Raw genomic sequence first — 23,518 nt, forward strand, 5'->3', positions numbered from 1 at the left:
GTGTCATTCAGAGACCGGGGTAACATACGCGTAACGTGGTTTTATTTCCCTACTAGGCAGAGAAGGGGACAACAATGAACGACTCGACCCCCACTGTGGGGTAGGAAACTGGATGAATCATTGTCAAGGGTTCAATGTCCTTATCAATCTCTTCGTCCGAACGACATGTATGTAGTAGTATCAACGGCATGAAGCGGCAATCCTCAGCTGCTCCGAGTATATGTACCCTCCGCCAGCCCAAGCTCACTCCCTGAGACCGGGGTGCCTTGGCGCCGCTGTATCCCGGCAGCGGGAGCGGAATGCGGCTGGATGCGCCCGCTTTCGGAGCCTCGCTTGCAACCCTTAGGTCCCTGCGGGTTGATATTGGCTCGCCTGCTGCAGCACCGGCGTGAGGGGCGAGCTGCCTTCCCCGGATGAGCAGGGTTGCCTGTTTAAATGCAGCTGAAGCGGCACGAATCCCCCAACAAACAGGAAGATAGCAGTGAATGGTAGGAAGGACGGCTGGAGATCAGTTTCAGCTTGTGTGGAGGGAAAGGAGAAAGGCTTCCCGTTCGAGTAGCTAGCTTATATGAAGCCTCGCTCTGGCAGAGACAAGGTGGCGTACTTCACAACTCGTATGGCCTTGTATCGTGCCAATGTTGCAGTTCTCTGGACCCTTGATATTTGCCACGCAGCGCCAGCGGTAGAGAAAACACATGGTTTTAGCAGTGTGGATGACAACCGCTGCATGGAGGAGTATCGTCAAGACCCACAAATAGGGCCCCCGCGCCAGGGTGCCTGAAATGTACCCCGGACTAGGACTAGAAGGGATGAAATGTGCTCCGGTAGCTTGCCGACTAACACACTACCTCCATCAGTCGCATCCGATATATCCGTAGCGGACACGGGATAATCAAAGGAGGGAGGCGGGACCCCGGTCGAAATGTGTTCCTCTCAACGCTACCCTGTCGGTGAGGCACTTACTCGATAGTGTCCTTTGCATAATAGCGAGAGAGATAAGACGCGAAATGACCTGTAGGAAGATTGCATGAAACGGTCTTGTTCTCTGGGTCGAAACCAGCCGTCCCAACTTTACGAAGCAGTGTATAAGTCCGTTGACAAGGACCCAGCAATCAAAGTAGCACTTTGCTCCACTACTAATAGAGTGGGGAAGGGTAACGGGTCAAGTGAAGCCAGCAGCATGTGGGATGGAGATGGACCCAGAGTCCTTCCAGATCGGCTGAGGCCAAGTTCGAGCCTTCAAGCCTCTAGAAAATTACCAGGACATTGCTAGAACATTGCCCATCCAGCGTCACCGTGTCCTTCGTGGACGTGACTTTTCCGCACTAGAGAAGTATGCACTTGACACCAGATCGTACGGGGACTAGTCCAAGACAGGGTTCGTTTGTGAGGATCTGGGAGAGAGAGTTCCAATATTCCCAAGAAAGGGCAGAATAACGGGAGAATGGAATTGATTCCGAGCAGGGCCCACACCAATCAGTGGTTCTTCATGAAATGACCAGGGTGCCTGCAGAATTTGACTTCTTCAACGACATTTTGGACCCTGCCCCCACTCCTGAACATCTCGTTCTTTTCTTGGCGGCCCTAAAGCACCCGTCGAGGCTGATGGATGGCGAGAGAATGGCAGTGAATAGTTCCTTTTTGTGCTGGCTAGCCGGGCCAACCACTACACTAGACTCGTCTCGTGGTAGTACCCGTAGCAGTAGTACTTCGTAGTGTAGACACCAGGATAACCACCACAAAATAGTAGGACAATACGAGGGAGATAAGACGGGAAAATTGGTGAGAGTCGCCGTGGAGGAGGGGTTAGCGACTGCCAGAACAAGGTCTTGAGCCTTTCTTCTCTGATCCCGGACCAAATGTGTACGAAGTATATAATTCCTCGTGGGAGCCGATCGGATCCCGGGAACGATTTCATCTTATCAATCTCTTCAGGAAATCTAAATTTTCCACTCCCCCAATCCTAGACCAACAAGACCCCACATTAAATCCAGCCAACATATTGAGCACTTGAGCTTGATATCCTTTGTGTTTCATTACTATCTCTACCCTACACTATAGCCCACAACCAGTATACACCTGCCCCAGAAACACCCGGAATTGCGCCGTGAAGAGACAGACTCTCAAGTTTGGCCCTCCCATTAACTGTTCCCGCAAGAATCCAACATCGTCGTCGGGTGCAGATCCTCCATTCCCGAGACATAGTAATCTTTCACCCCCACTGATCCTCTTTTTTTCATACGCAAGAAAGTTTACCGTCACCATGGTTGTCGGAATCGCCCCCGCTCTTATTCCGGATATCGAGAAGATCTACGATGTCTACTTCTCCGCTTTCAAGAATGACCCCATGGGCGCACTGATGCTCAGCGTGCTGTTCCCCGGTGGCTTCGAGGGGGAGGAGTTCCGCAAGGCGCACACGCAGGCCACCATTGACTACTGGAGCAAGACAGACAACCAGTACACTTATAAGGTGCTGGACACGGATATCATGGAAATTATTGGCATGGTTCTTGCCGATGTATACTTTGCGCCCAGGACGGCAGAGCAGCGGGTGAATCACGGTGTACCCTGGCTTGAGGGCAAGCACCGGGCGAAGGCCGAGGCCATTCTCAACCCCCTCTGGGAGGCTAGGGAGAAGATTTTCGGTGGCAGGCCGTACATCTGTGAGTGATATCAACTATTTCTTCTTTTCTTTTTCTTTTTCTTGTTCTCCTTTTATTTTTCCCCTTCCCCTTTTACCAAATTTTACCTTTTTTTGTTCCGTTTGCTGTTCATGCAGACTCTCATGACTTGGAATAATGCGTCAATGCATCAATGCATTACAACTGAGACTGAAATCACCAACTCGGCGTCATTTGCTAATCATCTCAAAAGATACGCATGTAATTGCCATTGAACCCAAGCACCAAGGCCGTAAGGCCGGCGCCCTCATCTGCAGATGGGGAGCTGAAATGGCCGAGGCATGGCAGGTACCTCTCTACTTCGAAGCGTCGCCCTCCAGCGTGGGCCTCTACGAGAAGATGGGTTTCGAGAAGCTCAAGGAGACGATTGTGCATAAGAAGGAGGTTCTCGGCACCCCGCAAGACGTGCATGTGCCGCTCATGGTTATCATGCCCAAGTCGCTCGGTATGACATTTGAGCAATGGCGCGAGTCCACCAAGGATTTGGCTTAATTTCGCTTTTTTCGCGGGAACTCGGATATTTCGGGTGTCTCGCTCTTACCACCAGTTTCGTGGACGATGGATGGAGAGAGCGAGATGGACGGATTTGGTGGAAGGATTCCGGAGGTGTGAAGTGGCTGATTGATAACTGTGTCTCTTTTGTGATTTGTCGGCCCATCATTCTGGGCTTCAATATTCCTTATTTTTCTTGCGCTTTGAAGGCAGCGCAGCGAGGTGCAGGGCAGGGCAAGGGGACCTGGGACGCATGAGGGAAACCAATGCAGCATTTGATGTATGTAGTTGGATTTATTGTCCAGGATAATAATGATTTTACGGTTCAGAGTCTCCATTTCCTCCGTGTTGCATCATTTCTTGGCTGAGTACAGGGTTCAGCGAAATGAAGGAAACTAGCTCGAGTATGTGCACCACTATTATTGTCACATTTTGACTTGATCTACTGAGTACTTGCAGGGTGCATCACGATGGTGATGCATTACCTGCAGACACAAGTGGATGGGACGCACTCTCTTGGGTGGGTGTGAAGAACCCCCAGCCTTTTTCTCGTATTGGAGTTTGGCTCTTAAGGTCAGAAGCCGATATCGCTTTCACCTCCCACATTTCTTCTTACGTCTGGTTGTGCTTGGCAGGCCAAGCGGGGTTTCGCACCGTTAGGTCTCGGTCTACACTAGGGTTAATGGTGGCTTCGATTCCACAGAGACACGATCCCCGAACAAGTAGCTGAACAACGCCAACAACAAAATGATTCCGCCCTGGTTTTCAGGACTGCTCGCGAATGGTTGGGAACCTCGAGCTGTAGTGTACTGTATTGTGTCTCCGTGCCGAGGTACAGTACTTCGCAGTATTCCCTCGTGGCTCGTACGCTTTCCAAGAGTTCCGCGATGTAATCCTAATTGATTGGGATCCTTGCATTGGCATCTGGACGGGCCAGACTTCTGGCGTGATGGATCAACTGAAGTACGAAATAGTACATCCACATGTACCCCACCTTCCTTCAGGGGAAATTATCTTATCAGATCATCTCGATCATCCGCTTTTCCACCAAAAGATTTTTCGGTTCAAGGGACAGACAAAGACCAGACAAGGACCTCATGCTGAGCGGACCACGGACTTTAACGGTCTTAAAGGTACCCAAAGCCGCTGCGGGACTCTCGTTCATTTCCATTTCAGAGTCTTCCCCCACCTTCCGTGGCTTGATCTCGAGTACTTAAGTGTCCAAATATATGGATATTTTCTAGTGTACGCTGTCGGTAAATTGGTGTTGGATCCCTGTAGCTACACTATACTAGACCTCCATTCCGTTTAATGTACCATTGCTGCAGAAAAGAGGGGCAGAAAAGAAGAGAAAGACGGAAAAGTTCGTTTTAGTGTCTAATAGTCAAGTGCAGAGCTACGAAGTACACGACGAAGTACACTACCCATGACCACGAGCTAAGCTCCGCAGACCCAGGGTAGGAACATCGAAGTATGCTCAGTTTCGGGGAGGCCCCCACCCCAAAGAGAAAGACTGGAAAAGAAAGAGAGAAAGAGAAAAAAAAAAAAAAAAAGACAGTCACCAGACTGCTGGACTTTCCTTTCCGGCCTACCCTCACTGCAGTTTCCTGTGTGCTTTGCTTGGCGGTGCAAAGTTGTAAAGCTCCCCGGAACATCTCTCAATCCTTCGAACAGATGGTAACATTGACAGCGAACTCTTGACAGGACCGTCCACGCTGCTCAACATGAAAGCAATCAACAAGGCCGTGCTTGTTTGCAAGCTCTTCGGCTACATCCTCCGCGTCTACGTCTCCTTCTTCACCCGCAACACCAAACCTCACCGGCTCGCCAGCGACGCGCCTTCTGCCGGTGCCGACGCCGACGTTGAATCCAAGGCTCCGAAACGCAACATCGTCGTCGTCGGGGCCGGTTTCGCGGGCTATCACGCTGCGCGCATCATTGCGTGCGACCTCCCGGCCGATAGCCCCTTCGAGGTCGTCGTCATCGAGCCGAATAGCCACTTCAACTTTACATGGGTGCTGCCCCGCTTCTGTGTCGTCGAGAACCACGAGGATAAGGCCTTTATTCCCTATGGCCCTTACCTTAACGGTGCGCGCGCGACGTGGGTGCAGGGCAAGGTCGCGAGCGTCGACAAGGAGTCCGTGACGCTTGGCTCCGGTGAAGTGATCCCCTATGAGTACCTTGTTATTGCGACGGGCAGCGGCGCGGATGACTCTCTCCCTTCCCGCGTGGGCGAGACCTCAAAGATAAAGGGCGTCAAGCTCATGCAGGCGATGCAGCAGCGCATCAAGGCGTCCAAGAAGCTCGTCGTGGTCGGCGGCGGAGCTGCCGGTGTCGAGCTCGCTACTGATGCCAAGTCGCTGTACCCTGAAAAGAGTGTAACATTGATTCACTCTCGAAGTTCTGTACTGCATCGGTTCGGTCCTGAGATGCAGGCTGCGGGGATGAAGGCTCTCACGGACTTGGGCATTGAGGTTATTCTTAATGATAGGTTGATCGGGCAGGATGAAGCCACTGGTGTCGCTACCCTCAAGTCTGGCAAGACGGTAGAATACGACTATGTCGTATGTTATTTTCTTCTTCTGTTTCCGCTGTCAAGGGATAAAACGCTAACGGAATCTCTCTCACGGCGCAGGTCAATTGCACAGGTCAAAAGCCCAACTCGCAGATCATCGCCAACATCTCGAAGGACACCATCACCGAAGGAGGATACGTGAGGACAAAACCCACTCTCCAGATCGACGACGACTCCCTCCCGAACGTCTTCGTCTGCGGAGACCTAGCTGGCCACGGCGAGAAGAACCCCAATGCGCGGTCGGCGATGAGAAAGGCAATGATTGCCGCCGACAACGTGGTACTTGCCACCCAAGGCAAGGAGTTGAAGCATACCTATGCGCCATTTTGGGCCGACGCAGTCATCAAGTTGACTTTGGGCATGGTAAGTGGATGCAGGGCCCATTTCCCCTTTTCTTCCTTTAGACCATCGTTCACAGCTAACCTTGTGCCTAGGATCGCTCTGTAACGCACTTTGGTGACCACAAGACGGAGATCGCCTTCTACGCTAAGGAGAAGGATCCCGCTCTCATGTCTGCCCAAGCCTGGAGGAATATGGGTGCTGTTCCTTTCGAGGATCCCGAGTTTACGGAAGCGATTAAGGCTAAAGAAGCTGCGACTACGACCGACACTACCCCGGTAGCGGAGTGACATCAGGATGGAACTTTATAAGTGCATCTACTGGCACTGAATTCCTCCCTCGCCTTCTCCTATTTTCCTGTTTCTTATTGTTCGGACTGATCCCCTGGATTTTATATATGATTCGTATACTAGGAATAGGTTTCGAACTGCTGTACTTTGGAGCCTTTGTAGTCTTATATCTTCATATTTTCACCAGGTTGGATTCATAGATTGGTTAATTCGACAACAAAAAATTTCCTTTTCATCGTTTCTTCGCCTGACGATTCCACTTCTTTAAAAGGAAATTGTTTTGGCGGTCGAGGTAATGCTCTTTCATCTCTTCTCGAGATCACTCCTGCTTTTGGACTCTTCTTGTGCACCAAGAACCTAAGTTTGTTGGGCGGAAGAGCTTTCCCATGGACCAAACTATGCACACTCGTTTTTGGTATTCTACAAGCTTCAAATATCCCAATCCGCATTTGTGTTTGCCCAAAACTTGTGGCGTACTGGGCGGGCCTCGGCCGTGTTGCTCCATTGTCGCTCGGTTGGGGAATGTCCGGACGAGGCGGAACACAAATAAGCTTCCATATCGCCGATCATCCACCGACTTCCCTTGCAATCCGCATTCGACATGCTCTACATACCAAAACACAATCGAACTTAACAATGACCCTTATACAGGAGAAAAAGGCCAAGGGGATGCCCCCTCAAAAAAGTAAGAGAGCTCGGGATTTTGACACAATCGTGCCAGCAGAAACCGCCCGAAACTGCATTCCCAACCTTCCCCACTCTCATCGCCATCAAAACTAACCCCACCTTGCGCCCAGTCGACCACTTCACTGGCATCGTTCACCATGATACTTATCCGGAAATCGATCCCGTCACTAAATCCGATTGCACGGGAAAGGCGGTGCTCATAACCGGCGCAAGCAAGGGCATCGGGTCCCACATTGCCATCGGCTATGCTCAAGCCGGTGCATCTCACATCGCCCTAGCCGCGCGGTCATCCGCTTCAGCGACGGCAACTGCGGTGCTAGAAGCAGCTAAAGCAGCTGGCAGAGCCGAACCCACCGTGCTAATCCTGGAGATGGACGTCTGCGACAAGGCCAGTATCCAGGTCGCTGCTAAGAAGATAGAAGAGGCGTGGGGTCGCCTGGATATCCTCGTCAACAACGCCGGATACATGGCGGAGTTTGCATCCCTACTAGACGTGGATGACGAGGAATACATGCGCGCCTGGGATGTGAACTACTGGGGTGTCTTCCGGACGACGAAGGCTTTTTTGCCGCTCATGCTTAAAGGCGGCGACAAGACGGTTGTTAACCTGTCGAGCGTGGCGGCACACTTTGCTGGCGTCGGGGGAGGGGCGTACCATGTTTCCAAGTTTGCGCTGGCGCGATTCACCGAGTTTGTTCAAGAGGAATACGCGAGCCAGGTGAGCGAATCGCCCCCCTCCCTCCATCAATGTATTGTGTTTTGTGAGTCATTCACCGAGCCTGAGGACTGATGACCAGTTCGGCTAGGGCGTGCTTGCATACTCTCTGCACCCTTGTGGCACGCCAACGGATCTATCGGCACGCCTACCAGAAAAGTTCAGGTGTAAGTTGTCATATTCCTCTTTGAAGTGGTTTATGTGAGCTTGTATCGGATGGCTGATGGTGAGGACAGTCCGCTTGGGAGACACGCCGGAATTAGCGGCGCATTCCATTCCTTTCCTGACAAGTAAGCGGAGAGAGTTTCTCGGGGGCCGATGGCTGAGCTGTCGGTGGGATCTCCCAAGGCTTTTGGAGATGGAGGACGAGATTGTCGAGAAGGACTTGCTTAAATTTAAGTGTACAGGTCTCTGGAGCCTAGAGTCTTGAGCAGTTGAGACATCCATGAATGGAATCCAGATAACGGCACGACGAGGCGAGAAGGGTGGTAGATAAAAGCTTCCAGGTAACCAAGACGTTGGTTAATGATCTCTTAATCCATTTCAATCGTGATCCAAGGAAGCACTGTCTGCATCCAAACATGGATGATGCTGTTAAGAGTGCTACAAGAAGAGGGAATACGATCTGAAAAGGCAATAAATAGGAATAGGAATAGGGGAAAAAAAATTGAAGCCCCTCGGGGTTGATTCTCAGCAGTTACTTGTTGAGTCTTAACCTTTTCGGAAGAGTTCCCAGCTCCGTCGACTATAACTAGAAGTTATAGGAAAAAGGGGGAGTCTAGAAGGTGAATCGAACAAGCACGACCAAGCCAATCTCGCCCGAGGCGCCACAGCCCGTTATCTCAGTTACCACTTGGCCAGTGGCTCCCAGTCATACGGAGCGATATCTCAGGGCCGCGATTTCCCTGATAACCTCATCTCCGGTTCAATTCGATCTGAGGGTTAATAGGGAAGGAAGGAGTGGCAGACGTGGACGGTACCTTCCCTGACAGCGGCTCAAGTCGTTCAAGCTGTGTCCAGTACTACATAGACAACATTCAACATTATCTTCCCATATGCTTCGGCCGGTCTACACATCCTCGAGTAACATGGATGCACACGCCTCGACGCTGTCCTGGGACGGCTCATGTCGTTGTTCGCTTCTTCTCTCTTCCGCCTGCGGTCGAGGTGCTCATTGCGTTATCAATGAACATACTAGGACGAGAGATCACAATGGGCCCACCACAGACTAATACGGGAATGAATTGAGGGTTGGGATGGCCGAGCTCTTCATAGGTAGTAGGTAGTGAGTACTACGCCTTAGCAGCGTCACCCGAGTTTAGCAGCCAGACATCAAAAGGGAGATGTAGGCGTTATCCAAGATGTATTGACCGGTGACTCAGTCCATAGTCTCGAGTACCCTGTCTCAATATGTACTCGACGAGTACCTAGACAAGCAGCAATCATAAGACCCATTTATGCCTAGGATCAAGATTAATTGATGTACGAAGTATCATCGTCCAAGTTGCCACGATGAAATGCCCAAGGAAGTTGACCAGGCCAGAATATGCGTACAATTGGTACCGAATGGGAGCAAGTGGTGATTCAGGAACGCTGCTCCTTATTAATCCGCCCCTCCACAAATGTTGCATTCAACTGCTGGCAGGCCGATTGAGTATGGTATGTACGAAGTACATTGTACCTTGTATCGGACCCCGCCAACTTCAATGTCCAGAAGTCACTTTTTACCCCTCCATGTGGACCGGGAAAATTTCAAACCGAGAATGTGCCACTGCAATTGATGCGACAAGCGGCGACAAGTACTTCGTAACAAGAGTCTCAAGAGGTCTGACTCACCTTAACTTCGACGCGACAATATATCCTAGAACCTCGACCACGGCGGCCCCTCCCAACAGCTCGATTTTGGGAGCCATAGTCACCATGAGCATCAGTTTCCCAAAGACCGAGGAGGAGGTCATCCAGTTCTGGAGGGACGTCGACGCCTTCCAGACCCAACTTCGCCTAACTGAAGATGGACCCCGCTTCACTTTCTACGATGGGCCGCCTTTCGGTATGTCGTGAACCCACCACCCAGCTCTCGATCCCTTGAGTCATTGACTGACTGTTTGCCTGTTCTTGATATGCTAACCTTCTTTTCTTACAGCTACCGGTATTTCTGGACCCCTTTCCCTTCCCGACAACTCTCCAGGTTCTAACGCACATGCGCAGGTCTTCCCCACTATGGCCATCTTCTCGCCTCGACCATCAAAGACATCATTCCTCGATACTGGTCCATGAAGGGTTACCATGTCATCCGACGCTTTGGATGGGACACCCATGGCTTGCCAATTGAGTACGAGATTGACAAGAAGTTGGGCATCTCCGGCAGGGACGCCGTCATGCAAATGGGCATCGAAAAGTACAACGCCGAGTGCAGGGCCATCGTCATGAGATACGCGACGGAATGGAGGCATACTATCGAGCGGTTGGGCCGCTGGATCGACTTTGACAATGATTACAAGGTATGGTTCTCCCTTTCTGGTAGCTAGGTTCGCACACTTGAGGAAGAACTGCGGCACTGATCTCTTTTATTTTCGCAGTCGATGGACACAACGTTCATGGAGACCTGTTGGTGGGTCTTCAAGCAATTGTTCGACAAGGACCACGTATACCGCGCCTACCAGATCATGCCCTACTCGACCGCCCTCTGCACGCCTCTCAGCCAGATGGAAGCGAAGCAGAACGAAAAGATGACCCAGGACCCCGCCATCATCGTCTCCTTCCCCATCGTGGGCGTCGAGGGCATGGAGGATACCTCTCTCCTCATCTACACCACCACCCCCTGGACATTGCCGTCTAATCTCCTCATTGCCGCGCATCCCGAATTCGAGTACATTGTCATCCTTGACGAGGCTTCCGGCAGGAAATATGTCCTCATGGAGTCCGGCCTCGGCTCCATTTATAAGAACCCCAAGAAGGCGAAGTACAAGGTCCTCAAGAAGCTCAAGGGTACGGATATCATTGGCTGGAAATACGAGCCGCTGTTCAAGTACTTCGTCAAGGACTTCTCCGACTGTTTCCAGGTTATTGGTGCCGACTACGTAGAGGCTGGTGAGGGTACTGGTCTCGTTCACCAAGCCCCCGCATTCGGTCAGGAGGATTACGACGCCGCTATTGCCGCCGGCTTCATCCACTCTAAAAGGCTTCCTCCCTGCCCGGTCGACGAGAAGGGCCAATTCACCCAGGAAATTCCAGAGTACGCTGGTCAACATGTCAAGGTTGCCGACAAGGCCATTCTAAAGGACCTCAGGGCGACTGGTCGTCTTATCGTCGACAGCACCACGATGCACACGGACAAGTTCTGCTGGAGATCCGACACTCAGCTTATCCGAAAGGCCGTGTCGTCCTGGTTTATCCGGGTAACCGACTCCATTCCGGAGATGCTCGAGAACCTCGAGGGAACCAACTGGGTACCTACAGCCGTCAAGGAGAAGCGGTTCGCCAACTGGGTCGCTAACGCCCACGACTGGAACGTGTCTCGAAATCGTTACTGGGGAACACCCATCCCCCTCTGGGTTAGCGAGGACTACGAGGAAGTTGTCTGCGTCGGCAGCATTGCCGAACTGAAGGAGCTGAGTGGCTACGAGGGACCCTTGGACGACATCCACCGAGACAAAGTTGACCACATCACCATCCCATCCAAGAAGGGCAAGGGTGTACTCAGGAGAGTAGAAGAGATTTTCGATTGTTGGTAAGTCTTGTTGCCTTGTAGCATTTTTGGAGATTTTTTTCGCTTACTTTTTTGATACAGGTTCGAGTCGGGAAGCATGCCTTATGCCCAATGCCACTACCCCTTCGAGAACAAGGATAACTTTCAAGGCGGCCTCTTCCCCGCTGACTTCATCGCCGAGGGTCTCGACCAGACCCGAGGTTGGTTCTACACCCTAACAGTTCTCGGCAACAAGCTCTTCCACGTATCGCCCTTCAAGAACTGTATCGTGAACGGTATCGTTCTTGCCGAGGATGGAAAGAAGATGTCGAAGCGTCTCAAGAATTACCCTGATCCCGCGCTCATCCTCTCGCAGTACGGATCTGATGCCTTGAGGCTGTACCTGATCAACTCACCTGTGGTGCGAGCGGAGTCTATCCGATTCAAGGAGTCCGGCGTCAAGGAGATTGTGTCGCGTGTCCTCCTGCCTCTTTGGAACAGTTACCGCTTCTTCTCCGAGCAGGCGGCGCTTTACAAGAAGACTACGGGAGTGGAGTTTGTGGGCGCGAAGTCCCTATCCGGCGACCAATTGGGCAATGTCATGGATAGGTGGATTCTCGCCAACTGCCAGAGCTTGCTACGCTTCATGGACCAGGAGATGGCAGGTAAGTTTGCCTTATTCCAAGTGAATTCTAGCGTCATTGTGACTTTTTTCTAACCGATGCTCTCTTTTTTTTTTTCGTCAAAGGTTACCGACTTTATACCGTGGTCCCCAGACTGCTCCACATCATTGACGACCTTACAAATTGGTACATTCGATTCAACCGCAAGAGGCTAAAGGGCGGCGCTGGCCTCGGTATTGAGGACACCGAGGCTGCTCTTAACACCTTGCTCGAAGTTCTTTTCACCATCGTCCGAGCCCTGGCGCCGTTCGCGCCCTTCTTGACCGAACACATCTACAGCCTTCTCAAGCCTCAGCTCAAGCTCCTTCTCGAGCCCTTCAAGGATCCCCGCAGTGTACACTTCCTTCCCTTCCCCACCGTCCAAGAGGCGCTATTCGATGAGGTTGTCGAGAGGAAGGTGGCTGCGATGCAAAAGGTCATCCAGCTTGGCCGAACAGTCCGAGAGCGATGCACTCTCCCTCTCAAGACTCCCCTTCTCTCCCTTGTTGTTATTGCCGACCCCGAGATCCTTGAAGATGTGGAGTCATTGAGCTCCTACGTCAAGGAGGAGTTGAACATTCGCAACATCATCCTCACGAACGACGAAACGCAATACAACATTGTCCTCGAGGCCAAGGTCGATTGGCCCACTCTCGGAAAGAAATTGAAGAAGGACGTTCAGATTGTCCGAAAGGGACTGCCCGACCTTACGCAAGACCAGCTGAGGCAGTACCTCAAGGAGAAGACCATCGTTGTCGGAGGTATCCAGCTCGAGGAGAACGATCTCAACATCGTCCGTGTGCTCGGCGACTCGGCGGTGCAGTCCAGCGACGGAGCCAAGTGGGAGCCTGCCTTTTCTGAGGATGTTATTGTCCTTCTCGATACCGTGCCGCACCCCGAGCTCGCCGAGGAAGGTATCGCGCGTGAGATCATCAACAGAATCCAGAAGATGAGGAAGAAGGCCGGCTTGGTGCCCACGGACGACATCCGCATGCAGTACAAGGTCGTGGCTAAGACGGACGACCTCGACTTTACCATCTTGGTGTCGTCTCGCCAGGAGTTGTTCAGGAGTACGGTGCGCGGACCGCTGGAGCCAGTCGTCGAGACTCTGGAGGTGGAGTCGCTCATCTTGGAGGAGGAGCAGGTCATCGGCGATTTGACTCTCATGTTGAGACTCGCGAGGTTGTGAGGGGGTTTATGTGGAATATCAAAAGAGAAAGGAATGGTTTTGCGTAGAGTGCATCATCTGCAGCCGGATCGAAATAAACGACTGAAGACATTGATAAGGCTTTGCTCGTAGAATCCTTAGTGATACTATCATTTACTCTAGGCCGATGACCGGGCGAGGTGGGCACACCGGTTCCAGCTCGGGCAATTCCAGACATTCCACATAACGACCGCCACATCGGTCACTTGGGTTTAATGGTACTAGCCAAATGGAACTGACGTGCACGTAAGTAGCCTCTTTTTTTTTTCCCCCTACAGTAGGTCATGAAAACAGTGGCATGTGCAATCTCTTGATATTTACTAGAAGAGTCAATATGTACGAATCAAATATGTACAGAAGCAGAATGCCATTGACGAGATGGCCAAGTCTTCCCAGGAAAGGTTTAGTCGTTGCCCATAGTCCCTATGCCGATGGGAATCCCTCCTTCCAGGCCAGTTGCCGACCTTCCGCGTAGATGCAGACTGACGCCTCGCTGGCCGGGACTGGTTCAGTGTTTGTCGTGTGGGCTTAAAGGCACTGAGAATACCACTGGTTGGAGGCCTTGCAAGTGCCTGACTGGCAGCAGGTAGGGCCAGTCCAGCCTTGGCCACCGCATTGTCCCCACATGGCAGCGCACTATGAATCTCAAATGTCAGTCTCGCTTTTGATTTCTTATAGAAAAGGACCGGCACCGCTCTAAGATAGGAAGAAACAAAGGAGGCAGCAGAGGAATGTGATGGAAAGTCTTACGCTGGAGCCTCCGCCAGTGTTACCACCGCCGGTGTTGCCACCTCCAGTATTGCCGCCGCCGCTGCTGGACGAACCGACAGTAATGGTCGCCGAACCACTGCTAAAGTAACCCTCGGTCGCAACAATCATGTAATTGTGAGTACCGAGGTTAAGCCCGACCTGGGCCCAGGCGTTAAAATGGTTCCCCGTTGTGACGGTGCCGCCGACGCGCTTGGAGGTACGGATGGACCAGTACTGCTTGAAGGTGCGGGTGCCCTCGATGGAGGGGGCGTTGGTGCGGGTGGAGACGTAGATGTCGTAGGTGCCGCCGTCGGAGGTGACGGAGCCCATGCGGGTGGCGCCCGTGGCAGGGTTGTAGGTGCCGTAGGACTCGACGATGTAGTACTCTATGAGGGGGTTGGTGGTCCAGCCGTAGACGGCGAGGTAGCTGTTGCCGTTGGGGCTGTAAGTGCCGGAGTAGGTGATGGTCCTTGAATGGTTTACGGTGTTAGTGGGTAGGTTCAAGCTCGTCTTCAGTCTCACATAACGCGCCGACAAGGGTAAAAAGAAGGAAGGATAGAGAGAGGACCTACTTGGGACCACCGGGGTTCCAGCCCTTGCCACCGACAAAGTTTCCGCCGGACGACCAACGGACGCTGTATCGGCCACCAGCCTCATTTGTATAAGTGACCTGAGAGCCACCGTCGGTCCACCACGAGTAATAGTATCCGTCGTGGAAGCCGGTCGAGCTGGGGGTGGACTGTCGGCGCATGAGCTCGCCGGGCGCGGCAAGTGCGGTGCCGAGCAGCGCCGTGGCGGCGGTGAGGAGGGTAGTGAAGGAGACCATGATCTGGGCAAATTCTTCTTTCCTGGGGGTAGGGTAATTTCAAGTTTCTCTAAGAATCTTGGAGTCAAGAATAGGGAGAAGACTGGGGCTTGTGGAAGTCCTGGCAGGAAGCGGAAACTAGAAAACGACTCTGGGGAATCCTTGACATCTTTATAGTCCGGGGTCCATGATGGTTTCTCACCCAGCTCCATAGAAACATAATTTTACATTTTGTTTGGGAAAGGCCAGGGTCGCATGAGGGGGGAGAAGAGGGGAGTTTCGCCAAGGGTGAGCAAACTAAGTCCAAAAGTCAAGTCTCGCAGGTCTACAAGATGTCACGTTAATACAGAAAAGATCTACGACTCGTGGATTTGCGCGCCTTGGTGATACCCTATTCGGGAGAACACACGTCGAGGATCGTGATGTCGAAGCGAGTGGGTGTGTAAGTGCGTTCACAGTAGCTTCTGCAGTTTAACATCAAAAAAGTCTAGTGCAGTGCCCGAGGGCGTGCCCAAAGCTAGACAGGGGTGCGAGATGGGTTCCTCTTGCACGCCAAACCGGGTTCTTAGAGAGGTGGCTTAGGATTTTCCACGTCGGCTTTTTCTCATCTCGGGTTATCGCATGAAGGTAATATACCACTCTTGTTTTTCCCTTTTCTTAGGAGGAGGTGTGGGCAAGTCGTCTGCCATTGAGCCGCGAAGAAGAAGTTCCAAGTCATTGGATGTGCGCGTATGAAGCATACGCAGGCGATGCAAGCTGAGTGAGGAATGCGGGTGTGGTAGAATGGTTCTTCTCCCAGGCTTCCATTTCGACTTTAGCATAAATGAAGAAGGGAAACATCGCGTACTGCGACCCTGGAAGCCGGGTCTTTTAGATTTCAGGGGAGGGCGGAGACCCCCGCTCGGATGAAGACATGGCGGCGGAGGTCTGTGGTTGGTAAATGACTGAGACCAAAACAGGCAGCGATAGGATGATGATGAGCCCCAGAGAAGACGATGACCTCTGTTCCGACGTTTGACATGGATTAACGCACCTGATCCCCCGCCTTTCTTTGCATGCTTTGGACGTTTTCCTTTTTCCCTTTTTATCCGGATGCTTCAGCGACATTGTGGGATACGACGCTGGGAAATTCTGGAAAATGCTATAGATATTTTCGATGGGGATTTGCATCTATCACCGAATCCCAAAGACGACTTCGTCCATAGCACAGGCAGGGTATTGTAGATGGACGAAGTAGGTGCCGGCCGATTCCGCGAGTCCGCAGACAGTAAAGAATGTGCACCCCAGCATCGGGTTCTGGTCAATCCACGTCCTCAGTTGCAGTGCTCCAATAACGGAGATGATTTCTTAGGCGGTCTTGTTCTTAATCTAAGGAGGGAGAAACGTGAGCAAAAGAGAGCCAGCATTCTTTTCCCAAAGCTAAGGGACTGACAGGATCAGAGCGACCATCCCAGGCGAGCAAGCTCAACTGTATCTCATGTTCATGTTTACGCCCCATGCTACTGCAAGATTCATGGAACCGGGGCACCATCGAGTATTTCTCATCTGACCCGCGGTCAGATATTAGCACCTATGACGGAAGTCCGGCATAAGAATGTAGAGTTCTGCTTGGACCCGTCTCTGTGGTCGGTTTCCCGAGCTATCAGTGCTGGCTTTCGCCAACACCGCGTCGCGACCCATCTCTCCATCGAACTGACCAGAGCCTCTTCTGACTCAGATTCTCCTTCATCATGGTCACTGAAACCCGAAGGCTACGGTAGGCTGCTCCACCCTGAGGGATACAGAAACCCGAAATCAAGCAACGATTGACCTGCCTTTTTTACATATCCCAATACATTTCATGACTCTGCCTTGATGCTGCCGTCCCACTAAGATTAAGGAATCCTCCAAAAGGCTACAATGGGTGTATGCATACCCTGATTAGAGCTTGGACGACACTTCACGACGGTCCAGGTCCGCCAGCACTTGGGAGCCTCGAGGGGAGGACATGGTAGTGACAGGAATGTTGGCGTGAAATTGCGTAAACAATTGATCGCTGTAAACGTTACCCCCAACACCTTATATATGCTAATTATACCGAGGTATACAAAATATATATCGAAAGAAGTATAGAGAAAGAGAAAAAAAAAAATTGCGGACGTGTGATGTATGCAACCCGTATGGAAGAGGAGATGAGAGGAAAGAGGGAAGGAATCCATCTCGCCAATCTCGGCCATGCATAGCATTTTCGCCGTTAAAATGCAAACTCTAACCCACCGGCGGCCCAGGCAGCCACCAACGCGAGCCCGAGAGGAGCGCCCAGGCCGCGGGCGGCATTGTCCGATTCCTTGGGCTGGTCGGCTTGTTCCGTAGGAGAAGGAGTAGCAGATGCCGTAGCAAAGCTAGAGGCCTGGCTAGCAACACCCTTCTTTGTATTCTCATCAAGGTTGACTGCGCATGGGTTGGCTTTCCAATCCAAGTCGAAGTCCACCACAACAGGACAACCAGGAACCGTCGAGTTCGGCCGTATCTCCGCTATATACCCTTGGAGTGGGCATTCCGGTACATCCATAACATCCGGAACGACTCCCAGTCCGGCCTCCGGCCAGTCCCATTCATCGGAGTCCTTCTCCGCCTCCCAGGGCGCCTCGATGGAAAACTTGACGGCCCCATGCATGTATGGTATCGGGTCGCACCGCTCAGTCATTTTGTATACTGTTAGGTGCCATTGAAGCATGTACTGTTCCTGCGGGTCGTTAAACTTCCTATCGATCCAGCTGGTGACGTTCGAATTGGCGACGAAAATGGAGATGCCCTTGTTTTCCTCGTTCGTTTCGGGGATGTCGGTCAATTCAAACTCGCCCTCATCAACCCACACGCCCGTGGCAGTATGACCGTCGCGGAGAGGCTGAATACCCCATCTGATGACGCCGTCGGTAGCGAAGGTGCGCGCTGCCGAAAGGTTTTGGACGGCAAGGGCGATGGGGAACACGTCGGAGGTCTTGTAGGGTCCGTTGCGTGGGAAAATGAAGTCGACCTCGAAATGCGGGACGTCCTCAGCCACTGCGCTAGTGGCCGCCAGCGCGCTGAGGAGCGCCACAGCGCCGAATTTGCGTGCTAGGCCCAGGAGCAGGGACATGGCTCGTGGACTAGTGCGGATAATCGATGGTGGAGATTTGATGGATTGATTGATCTTTTCGAAACAGCCAAACCACGAGTCCGGGGAAAGAGAGGAGAAAATAAAATAGGCCTTTTGACTCTCGACTATGAAATTCTGAGGCCCTTTCCCCAGGCCCGCAAACGCTGCTCAATCCTGCGCGAGTCGCGAGTCTCCAGTCACGAGCCACAGCGGGAAATTGCGCGCCAAGCTGTGTTCAATTTCCTGCCAATTCGGCCGAATCCACCAAAGGACGGAAAGACGGATGTCGAAGTTCTTGGCTTCTTTCTAAGAGAGGCAGGTCGCTTTTTCGACCCTCGGTCGAGAAGGCAGGATTTATCGGGATGGTAGTGTTGGTTCATGAGGCGAAATCTAGCGAGACCAGGGCCAGGCAGGGACGAGACCTGAACAGAGCCTTGAGGATGCACAAAGGACGGACCCGAGAAACCCCGCGGTATTTCTAGTTCTGTTCAGAGCTTCATTGACAAGCCAAGTCTAGGAGGAGCCGACAGTGCTCGCAAGGCTCACCGGGACCTATACTCGGTCTCACGAAGCTAAATCTACGGCCTCTGTCAACGGTTGCTCCATCTCCGCCACGCTCCCCGTTCTCGCGATCTACTTACTTGCTGCGGCCGTCTCACATCCGTGGTCCCACCACATCTTTCCACTCTTCGACACTCTGTAGAAGGAACGAGAAAGGAAAGAGTGCGAGAACTGAGAAGGAGGATAGCATGGAAAATCCAGATTACATCTCCACGGCGAACGTAAAGTTTGAAGTTATCCCATCTACTGAGGGTACGAGGAGGTCCTTTCAAGCCAGGTCTATCGAGACGTAGCCTAGGAGAACAGCAAGCAGTGAGGCGCCCGCAAGTATGCTATTTATTTGCTCCAATGGCGCGTGAAGCGTTGTTTTCATTAGTTCCTACGTATCGCGTGGGCTTGAATGAGGAAGTGAGGTAAGGTGGTAATGGGCAATGAGGCGAAATATGGAGGAGAGAAGCATGAGGGGGAATAAAGAAAGCCACACCACAAGGGTAACCTTGATGAGGGCCCTTACCGAGGGGAATGAACTGATTGCAATTGCGCGCCGGGTAATTGAACAGTGGCCTCTTGCTATGGAAGAGAGAACACGTTTACGGGAAGACAGAGATAAAGAACTGTTCACTTACAAGAGTGCAAGCTGCAGAGAGGCTTGTACATAGATGACAACCGGCACCGTTTCCGGCAAGGTAGTATGGAGGATCGCAATAGCGAAGAAGGCGACGGTCGTGGCGAATGCGAGTATGAGGAAAGCCAAGGCACTTGGAAGCTCCAGCTCGCGACGTTTGATGCATCTTCTCAGCCTAAACAGGACGATGCATTCGCATGCTGCAGCTCCCAGACCCAACGATAGCGTTGCAACGAAACTATTTTGAGAATGTGTGTTAACGAGGGGAGCCGTACTCATCATGGATCGAAGAGAGTGATATGTTCTGTTCTTACTTCACGTCTGAAAGCCAAGGTCCTGCCCAGCCTAGGCACATCGAGGCGAGCCAAAGAGCCAAGATGACGTATAAGATGATGCGAAAGACTTTAGTCCACTTCTTACGCGTCTCTATTGGCCTATTTGTCCTCAGCCTACCCATTCTCATTCTTCCTCTGGCCCACCTCCCCGTTGCCTCTTGGTTTATTATCGTCTGGTCATCGTCGACTTGAGATCCCCTCGTACCTGTTCTCCCGAGGCCATGTGAGGATGTCAAGTCTACTAGAGGATGTGGTGTTACGTCTCTGGGGGGCAGTTGCGGTTGTTGGGAGTTGGCGGTGTATGTCGTGGCGAGGGAGAAGGTATCGGAGAGAGCTGAGATGGAGGGGGCATAGGCGCGGTTATCGTGGGTTTGGGCATTGGGTCGGAGATGGGAAGGTTGTGGTGCGGTAAGGAGATCTGGGTTTGGGCGGGCTTGAGAGGTGATGGAGCTGGTGGTGGGTGCATCTGGATTCCTGGTATCGTTTTCCGGGGCGTGGAGGAGAGTTGGAGGGCGTGGTTGAGGTGGAGGTTGAGGTGGAGATGCTGGAGTCGCAGGATCTCGTTGGTCGGGCATCGTCGAGATGGATGGAGGAAGAAAAATAAACCAGCAAATAAATATAACTAAAAATACATGAAATTAAAAACAAACAGACGACGTAGATCCCATCTTGAAGAAATAATCGAGGACGAAAATGTGATATCAAATTGATTGCATCATGTTGGAGAAAAACGGGTTTCGTAGCAACTTTCATCAAGCATGAAGCAGCACACGTCAAGGCCGATCAAGTTAAGAGACCTGCATCAAGCTCGAACACGCAACCTTAAATCGCATCTAGCGCGAGTGTACTTCGTTCGTTCCAAACCTTTCGAGCCCCTTCGTCTGGACAACACATCGTACTTGTACATCGTATGGTTGACGAGGCCATAGAGGCGGTCAGAGAGCCAGGGACGGACGAGACGAGACGATCGACCCCCTCAAGCCCCCAAGCCAAGTCACCAAGAGAGACACCGCCCATCAATAGATCTACAAGTGTAAAAGGTAAACTTAAGAAACTGCGCAGTCCTAGTGTAAAATTAGACTAGTGCGATATGTTGCGCGCTTGCTGAAGCAAGCTGAAAAGATTAAAGTCAAGATAAGCAGCGTTCCCATTGGACCGGGGAACCACCGGCTGAGGAGAAGGTAGCGTGTGTTGTTCAGTAGCTCTGGAGCTCGTCGCCCAGGTGTTAAAGCGTCAAGCCTAAAAAGTCGGGAGAAGGTGTCTCGGCAAACCCCAGGAGATCGACTGCAGGTTTTATTAAGTCTCGCGGACTTGATCATTTATTACCTGCATCCGTGTCCGAGTCCAGATGCTGGAAGCCAGGGTCCGAGACCAGGACAAGGACAGACAATGACAAGAACAAGGGTATGAAGCGTGGACTGCGGAGTGTGGACTGACTGACAATAAGGCATCACAAGAATGCTCACCGCCAGTGAGGTGGCTGAAAATCGATTCTTCGAACGAGGCTGCCATTCGGAGATCTTGAGGTATTAGGCCGACTGCTACGGAGCACGGGTGTATCTCGAGTCCATCTTTACCGAAGAGATCAAATTTGTTTTAACGCTCAACTGCTCGATTGGGCTATTGGAAGGATCATTCACGATCGATCGGCACATTCTGCCCGCCCGTGCTGGGCTGTGCGTGCCGAGCCTTCGCCGCAGGGGGTTAATCGAATTAATTCTTTCCGTTAATTTCAAAATTAATTCATCCGAAAGCAATCCGCGCCTCACATGTCTGACCAAGTGTAGATCTTATCGAGGGTGATGATAGCCTCATCTCATCTCAGCTCATCTCAACTCGCCTCAGGCCATCTTGAAGACGGTACACAGGTAGAGGCAGTTGTACATCTCCGTCTCGTCAATTGTCTGTCCATTTGATGCGATTCGTCGACTCTACCACTCAATCGTAGCTGCAGCATGCGGCCTCCAAACCATTTAACCTCGCCCATTGGCATCGCGTCCCTGACATGTCTCGCCTTGGCGAGTGCTTCCTCCGCCAACGCCGACGCCAACGCCAGCTTCAACATTAACACCGCGATATCAGACACTTGCCCGCCAAAGGACACCTCCACACTCATACTCCCTCCCCCCTCACACATCTCATGCCCACCCATCACTAGCAACAGCTCCCCGCCTCATCTCTTCTCTCCCTTCACCCATCCGCCCATATGTACCGACCAACGCACGCCCGAGACCTACTGCATCTTCACCTCCAGCCACATCGGCCACCACGGCCTCAGCCTCATCACCACTCCCTTCCTCGCCGCCACTCTCTCCCCCCTCCTCCATTCCCTCTATGACTCCCCATTCCCCTCCCACCCCACCGTCCGCAAGCCCAATCTCTTCCCCTTACCCTGCGAGATCGCCCGCATCCCCGGAAAAGGCTACGGCGTAGTCGCTACCCGCCGCATATCCGCCGGCGACACCTTCCTCGTGGACTACGCCTCGCTCGTCCTGCACGCGGGCTATCCTAGGGCCACGACGGATAAGGAACGTGTGGGACTGCTGAAGGAGGCCGTCGATAGGCTTGTTGAACCCGGACCGAGGGCCGTGAGGGCGCTGGCGAGGAGTGGGCTTTCGAAGGATTTGCTTGAGGATGTGGTGCAGACGAATGTGTTTACGAGGGAGTATGGGGATGGGGACGACCAGCATCATGTCTTATACCCCATCGTCTCCGTATGTGCTAGGAGTGTCTCTTCCTCTTTTTTTTTGTGGGGGATAACACGAGATAGGCGCTAACTCAAGGACACTGCTTCCAGCGAATAAACCATTCCTGTAAACCAAAGTAAGTATGCCGTCACCTAGAGAATGTCACCTTTCAGCTGCAACTCTCTAACTCGAGAAGCTCTTTCCTCCGCTACTCATCCCACGGCCTCACAGTCGGCATCGCCGCCTTCCACGACATCCAACCAGGTGAAGAAATCACCATAAGCTGTAACGTCCCCTTTGGCCTCCCCTCCTCTCCTCTCTACCCCATGTTCCCTCTCAGGCTCACACAATCCCAGATATCAACCCTCTCGACACTCATAAAGGCCGCCAAAACCGCCTCAAATCAAACTGGGGCTTCACCTGCAAGTGCGCCCTCTGCACCTCCCCGACGCGCATCTCCACCTCCGACGCGGCCCGCGCCAAAATCCACTACTTCCGCAACGCCGCCACCAAAGCCATCACGGCCCACGACCTCGACATTGGCATCTCTCACCTCAGGGAGCTCGTCGAGACCATCAAGAAGGAGGACATGCCTTCGTTGCTGGCGGATCCCTATGAGGCCCTCATGACGGTGCACTGGGTTCTGGGGGAGGAGGATGACGCTGTGAGGTATTTGACTTTGAAGCTCGATGTCATGGATGAGTATGGGAGGTTGGAGGTCCCGGATAGGGAGGCGGAGGTTAGGGAGACGATTGAAAGGCTGGGGCCTTTGGGGGCGAGGAAGAGAACGTAAGGAAGGGAGAGAATAGCTTGAGAGAGCTTCTAATTTTGCTGCTGTACTAAATTTATTTTAACTCAAAATGTCTTATGCTTTTTTCTCTATTTTTTACTTCTCTCTCTCTCCTTTTTTTTTTTTTTTTTTTTTTTTTTTTTTTCCTCCCTTTTCCTTTCTGTGCTCGAAACTAAGACTGTCTCCGTACTACGACCTTCAACCTTCAAAGCTCGAGTGACGAAGGCCGAGATGTCAGTGCTCAGTTTAATGAGATCATGAGCCACGTCACCTCCCCAGGATATTGACACGCTCGTCATCAACCCTCCGAAGTAACCCAATGACGACCCCAGCACACCCGCCTGCCCGGAAACAAAAGTCAACTCGTTAATCTCGTAGATTCGAAAGACGTCATCTAAAATCTGAAGATGCTGCCCAACTACCCTATGCAAGGGGTCCATGTATCGCGGATCTATAAAACCAAATCTAAGCCACATCTAAATCGTCCCATTCCCAAAAACACATACAACCC

The 23,518-nt window shown here is 52.2% G+C and overlaps 6 protein-coding genes and 1 pseudogene across 6 annotated transcripts; 5 read left to right on the forward strand and 2 right to left on the reverse strand.

Annotated features, from left to right (window-relative positions):
- Positions 1-2,263: 2,263 nt before the first annotated feature.
- On the forward strand, positions 2,264-3,173 carry SAPIO_CDS4565 (uncharacterized protein; the record flags this gene model as incomplete). The annotated part of the gene is made up of 2 exons (XM_016787085.1): positions 2,264-2,663; positions 2,875-3,173. The coding sequence occupies 2 exons, from the start codon at positions 2,264-2,266 to the stop codon at positions 3,171-3,173; spliced, it is 699 nt and encodes a 232-aa protein (XP_016643194.1).
- Positions 3,174-4,897: 1,724 nt separating this feature from the next.
- Positions 4,898-6,377, forward strand: SAPIO_CDS4566 (Uncharacterized protein; the record flags this gene model as incomplete). Its single annotated transcript, XM_016787086.1, has 3 exons — positions 4,898-5,737; positions 5,809-6,111; positions 6,183-6,377. The coding sequence occupies 3 exons, from the start codon at positions 4,898-4,900 to the stop codon at positions 6,375-6,377; spliced, it is 1,338 nt and encodes a 445-aa protein (XP_016643195.1).
- Positions 6,378-7,013: 636 nt separating this feature from the next.
- On the forward strand, positions 7,014-7,854 carry SAPIO_CDS4567 (uncharacterized protein; the record flags this gene model as incomplete). Its single annotated transcript, XM_016787087.1, has 2 exons — positions 7,014-7,062; positions 7,175-7,854. The coding sequence occupies 2 exons, from the start codon at positions 7,014-7,016 to the stop codon at positions 7,852-7,854; spliced, it is 729 nt and encodes a 242-aa protein (XP_016643196.1).
- A 1,845-nt stretch (positions 7,855-9,699) lies between these two features.
- Positions 9,700-13,318, forward strand: SAPIO_CDS4568 (Isoleucine--tRNA ligase, cytoplasmic; the record flags this gene model as incomplete). Its single annotated transcript, XM_016787088.1, has 6 exons — positions 9,700-9,829; positions 9,923-9,928; positions 9,988-10,280; positions 10,359-11,509; positions 11,570-12,132; positions 12,216-13,318. The coding sequence occupies 6 exons, from the start codon at positions 9,700-9,702 to the stop codon at positions 13,316-13,318; spliced, it is 3,246 nt and encodes a 1,081-aa protein (XP_016643197.1).
- A 546-nt stretch (positions 13,319-13,864) lies between these two features.
- Positions 13,865-14,912, reverse strand: SAPIO_CDS4569 (Cellulase; the record flags this gene model as incomplete). The annotated part of the gene is made up of 3 exons (XM_016787089.1): positions 13,865-13,972; positions 14,087-14,555; positions 14,659-14,912. The coding sequence occupies 3 exons, from the start codon at positions 14,910-14,912 to the stop codon at positions 13,865-13,867; spliced, it is 831 nt and encodes a 276-aa protein (XP_016643198.1).
- Positions 14,913-17,124: 2,212 nt separating this feature from the next.
- On the reverse strand, positions 17,125-18,009 carry SAPIO_CDS4570 (annotated as a pseudogene; the record flags this gene model as incomplete).
- Positions 18,010-21,485: 3,476 nt separating this feature from the next.
- Positions 21,486-23,010, forward strand: SAPIO_CDS4571 (uncharacterized protein; the record flags this gene model as incomplete). The annotated part of the gene is made up of 4 exons (XM_016787090.1): positions 21,486-22,244; positions 22,328-22,353; positions 22,414-22,481; positions 22,574-23,010. 4 exons carry the CDS (start codon positions 21,486-21,488, stop codon positions 23,008-23,010), a joined length of 1,290 nt encoding a protein of 429 aa, XP_016643199.1.
- Positions 23,011-23,518: the final 508 nt, after the last annotated feature.

This window comes from Scedosporium apiospermum (assembly GCF_000732125.1).
Source record: "Scedosporium apiospermum strain IHEM 14462 chromosome Unknown SEQ_SAPIO_0093, whole genome shotgun sequence".
Taxonomy (NCBI): Eukaryota; Fungi; Ascomycota; class Sordariomycetes; order Microascales; family Microascaceae; genus Scedosporium; species Scedosporium apiospermum.